Source organism: Zingiber officinale, chromosome 5B (assembly GCF_018446385.1).
Source record: "Zingiber officinale cultivar Zhangliang chromosome 5B, Zo_v1.1, whole genome shotgun sequence".
Taxonomy (NCBI): domain Eukaryota; kingdom Viridiplantae; phylum Streptophyta; class Magnoliopsida; order Zingiberales; family Zingiberaceae; genus Zingiber; species Zingiber officinale.
This window is the reverse complement of record NC_055995.1, coordinates 106,231,961-106,236,950: the sequence shown is the minus strand read 5'-3', so window position 1 is coordinate 106,236,950 and position 4,990 is coordinate 106,231,961. Positions and strand designations below refer to the sequence as shown.

At 42.2% G+C, this 4,990-nt stretch overlaps 1 protein-coding gene across 1 annotated transcript; it reads right to left on the bottom strand.

The window, feature by feature from the left end:
• Window positions 1-2,360: 2,360 nt before the first annotated feature.
• On the bottom strand, window positions 2,361-4,698 carry LOC121985279 (pollen receptor-like kinase 1). Its single transcript, XM_042538626.1, has 2 exons — window positions 3,904-4,698; window positions 2,361-3,750 (listed from the first exon to the last, which is right to left on the bottom strand). Exons 1-2 carry the CDS (start codon window positions 4,562-4,564, stop codon window positions 2,501-2,503), a joined length of 1,911 nt encoding a protein of 636 aa, XP_042394560.1. The 5' UTR covers window positions 4,565-4,698; the 3' UTR covers window positions 2,361-2,500.
• Window positions 4,699-4,990: the final 292 nt, after the last annotated feature.

The window sequence follows — 4,990 nt, the reverse complement described above, 5'->3', positions numbered from 1 at the left end:
GACCACGACGTCCTTCCATTAGATTTGCACCTTGCTCTGATACCAACTGATATCGAATAGGATAGCAATTATCCTGTGGGCATGACAAGAAGGCAGAATTGAGGAGAAAGCAAATAGAGAGAATGCTAAAAATAAGGGAAACTCATTGTATTTACTAGAAAAGGAAATTTTGTTAATAATAGAATGATAAATCTTGTAAAAAAAGACTAAGAAAGAAATGAGATCCTAATATATGAACATCAAGTTCTATCTTGTAAAAAAAGAAAAGAGATCTTTCTAGAAAAGAAAATCTCTTGAAAGAAATCAAAATTTACAGAATAGGATTCCGATTTAAATAAACTAAGATCCATAAATATTAGAAATACTAAAATTACCCTAAATACTATAAAAATAAGCTCGGTTGAGGGATTAAATATTGAATTTTGGGTCCAAAAGTTGATGGTTACAGGTTCCCCAGTAATAAATGTTGACTTTGAAATTCTACACATATGAGATTCGATAGAGATTGATTCTTAGTTTCAAGTCAAAAGTTATGTCCTTTTAAAGTTTGGGTTGATCATGCATCAATAAGTTAACTAGTACTATTTCCAATTGACTTGTAATTATGCCTTTTTTCCATTCTAAATTTAGTGTTGAGTTGATTCCTTGGTCGATTGCAACTACTAATCAGCTAAGTTTATTGATACTTTAATTTGATTTCAACATCTCTAAGGTTAAATTTTTTTTTATGCAAAGAGATTTTATCTCTAGGACTTCATTGTATGTCTAGCAAAGTCAACTTTGACTTACTAAGACTTTATCCTTTTCTAGTATCTGATCGATCTCAACCAATTAGAACTTTCCATACATAAAATTTTATTATCTAAGACTTTCTTTATCTAGAGACTTCTCATCTCCGAAGACTTTATTTGCTTATAGTTTACTCTTCTTGTATTTTAACTTTACTTAACATTCAATCAAATTTGACTTGTAAATGCTTTATTATTGCGTTACTCTTTAGTTTATTTGGACTTTCATCACTTGCTAAACATCCGATCCTTCCTAACCTGCTTAGAACTCCTTTATCTAACTTCTCAACTTTTATGACCTAATAAGCTTCCACTATCAATACTTATTAAACTTCCCTATTTTCTAAATTTCTTATCAGACTTTTCATTGTTAATACTTATTGAACTTTTTCGATTTTTTAGTGTTTGATCTGTTGGGAATACAATTAAAGTCTGACATTGAAAATATATGATAAAGATCATGGGTTTAAAAGAAGAAAGATATCTTTATTGTTATAAAACCTTTTGGATAGAGTCTAAAAAAAATCCATATGAGTTTAGACTCAAAGTGAATAATATCATATAATTATGGAGATATACGAATTCTTTTGACCCTAACAAGTGGTATCAGAGTTATGGTCCAGACCGGATGGGGAGACCTATAGCAAGTTAAGATTGACCAGATGTTGTGGGAAGACTCAGAATAGGTCAAGAGTGACATGATGCTTGTGGGGAGGTCCGAATCATGAGAGTAATGGTAGTCCTTCATTTAAGAGGAGGATTATTGAGAATACAATCAAATTCCTATATTAAAAATATATGGAAAACATCATGAGTTTAAAAAATGAATGATATTTGCATTAGTATAAGACCTTTTGGATAGAGCATAAAAATAATTCAATGAAGACTTAGGCCTATATAATTATGGAGATTTGTGGATTTTTTTAGCCCTAAATATGACCTCTTTGATAACTTGAACTTTTCATGTATCAAATGTGTGATTAATTTGGACCCATTTGAATTTCATCTAATGTTAGATATCATATCAACATTGACCTATTTGACATATCATCTCTAATTTATATCTAATATATTGTTAAAACATCAAAATATAAATCTGGATGAATCTAACATGGATTGATTAGACAAATAATCTATAATCATAAGATACTGATTATCCTCATTTATCAATACCATCAAAATCATAGTTTGGCTCCTCATTTTGCATCCCAAATGTTCTTCCCTTTTTAACAATCAAAACATAAAATTCAATAGATGTTAGGTTTTATGAATATTATTAAGGGGGTGCTTGTTTGGGGGGTTTGGAATGGGAATGGAATGAAACTTATGCTTGGTTTGGGGAAATGAAGGTGGGACCCACGGATTCATTCCTCTAAATAGAGGAATGGGCCATTCTCCACTAATATGAGGGGTATGGGTATTATTCCCATTTCATTAATATTTACAATCAATCCCATATCCTTTCCCATTCCCTTACCCGAACCAAGCGCCTCCTAAAAATTTTAAAATTGGAAGCAACATGCTCTGGTTCAAAAACTGTGCATATCAAGGAAAAAATGTTGCACCAACAACTTCTGTAAGTTTTTGCGTTTAGAAAAGAGAAGAAAGTGATCTTTGTTAACATTCTCATTCTCCTGATTAATTATTACAATGCAAAAGCTTGAGATCCTCCCTCTGTCGACATTCTTCGCCGTGTCTTTGCTCTCGATCGATCAGTCGATGTCGATGAGTGATAAATCTCCTCCATTTCCCTCTTCTTTCAGCGCTTCAATCCGATCAAGAGTTTCCTCCAACTCGCACCTTCTCTCAGCATCTTCCTCGCAGCAGTCCAGTCCGATCTGCAGCAGCTTGAGCATCTCCTCCTGTCCTTGCGCCGTCGCCTTCATCCCGCTGTCGACGACCTCGCTTCGCCACTCTTCCCGATCCACCGACCTCACCCAGCTCGGCAAGTCCACTTCGCCCTTCTCCTTCTGCAGCTCCGCGGAGGGTAATTTCCCTGTCACGATCTCGAGAATCAGAATCCCCAAGCTCCAGATGTCGCTCTTCTTGCTCGTTTTCTCATGCTGCCTGTACTCGGGGCACTTGAACGCGGCCATGAACTGGGCGGCGTGCGACTGGTTCATCACCGGGACGAAGGCGAAGTCGGTGAGCAGAGGCACAAAGGAGTCGCTCAGGAGAACATTGGTAGACTTCAAGTCGCCATGGGGCACGAGCAGCATCTGCAGCTCTTCGTAGAGGTAATTTAGCCCCCTGGCCACTCCTTTCACTATCTTCAACCGCGTAGACCAATCGATCGACGTCGTTTGTTCCTTACCGTGGAGTAGATCAGCTAAGCTCCTTTTAGCGACATAGCCAGTGACCAATAGTTTTTCATCTTTCCTGTAATAATAAGCTACTAAAGGCAGCAAATTGGGGTGCGACAACCTCCCCAGCCTTCTCATATGCTCGTCGAAGTCCTCTTTCCCCATTTTGTTCATATTCCTGAACCTTTTCACCACCATGGGGGTGCCGTCGTTCAAGGAGGCCTTGTAGGACGTGACGAAGCTTCCGGTCCCCAGCACCTCTGCAGAAGACTTGAGCAAGTCCTGGAGCTCGAATCTTCCCATGCCCTCCCGCACAAAGATCAGTCTCCCTTGCTCTGACTCCTTCATGGCTTTCCTCCTGGCGTTGCTACCGGTGCTACTGGTGGTAGAGTGTGTTGACCCCTCTTCCATCGACTCTTCTTTGGTTCTTTTAGTACTCTTTGCAGGGTTCTTCTTTGTTGGGAGCTCATCACGGTTCTTGGCTGATCGACTACGCATCGCGAGTCCGACGACGACGATGATCACTAGGAGCAGGCCGATGCCTATTTCTAGGGGGAGCACAAGGCGAGAAGAATGAGACGATGAAGAAGATGGAGATGGCAACGGAGATGTCGATGAACATGAGACTTGTAGAGGTTCACCGCATAGTCCTTTGTTACCTACATTAAATACCAAATTATGTAAAATGAAAAGATTCATCCTCTTAATTGGTTGATTATATAAATGAATTTCCACATGAATTAAATACTTTTCAGGAAAATTGGATATCAAAAGTAGACTGGGAAAAGAATTAAGATTTGTAGGAGCGTGACCTGCGAAGAGAGTTGCGTCCATTTTGCGGATGTTCTCGGGGATGTTTCCCTCCAAGTTATTGTTGGACAAGTTCACCATTTTCAACTCTTTGGAACGGAACTCCGGGATGGCACCGCTGAATTCGTTGCTGTCCAGCCCCAGCTCAAGCAGCCTCGGCAGCCCAGCCACCGACGCCGGAATCGACCCTGTGAATTGGTTGCGCGAGAGGTAGAGCTTCTTGAGCCATCCCATGCCGGAGAATGCAGCGTCGGGAAGCACTCCGGAGAACTTATTGGTCGACAAGTACACGGATTTCAAGCTGGTTAGCTTCCCGAACTCCGGCATGGTGCCGGCGAAGCCGTTGTTCATGACGCTGAAGGAGCGAAGGCGCGGGAGGGCAGCGAGGGGGCCGACGTCGATGACGCCGGCGAGGTTCATGTTCTCGAGCCGTAGCCCGACGACGCTGCCGTCGCCGTCGCAGATGACGCCGGTCCACTTGGTGACTTTTCCGACGCAGGGTTCGGAGTCGGGGCGCCATGTGGCGAGGGCCGCGGAGGCGTCGGTGATGGTTGCCTTGAAGGTGAGGAGGACGTCGGCGTCAGGGGAAGTGAGGGCGCGGCGAGCCAGGACGAAGAGGAGAACGACGAGGATGGGCTGCGGCCGCCGACCATGACCTTCCATGGTGCCGGCGACCGTACGTCCGTGGGCCTACGCGAATAGGAGCGATGGAGTGGTGCTGCAATTGGGAGGCGGGGAGAGGAAGGCAGGAAGGGATTTGAGCGGGGAGGCGCGTTTTCAGGCGATGGTGGCGTCGAGCGAGTAGGAAAGCCAACAATTCGAGATCCGTGAATCTTTATTTATTTTTTATTAATAAAATAAAATTTAAGAATAAAATAAAATAAGAAATTCTCAGCCCCTAAAATTTCTACCCGGTCCCACTCAATCCGGTGTCCATCGCTCCCCTCGCTAAATTCGGCATCAACCGTGGGACTGGTCGCGTGGAGCTGTTGCATGTTGGATTCTATCTTTTTCGCTACACTAAATTCGGCATCAACCCAAATTGAGCGGAGTCAGCAGACCTTCACTCGAGCAGCTATTAATTGGTCA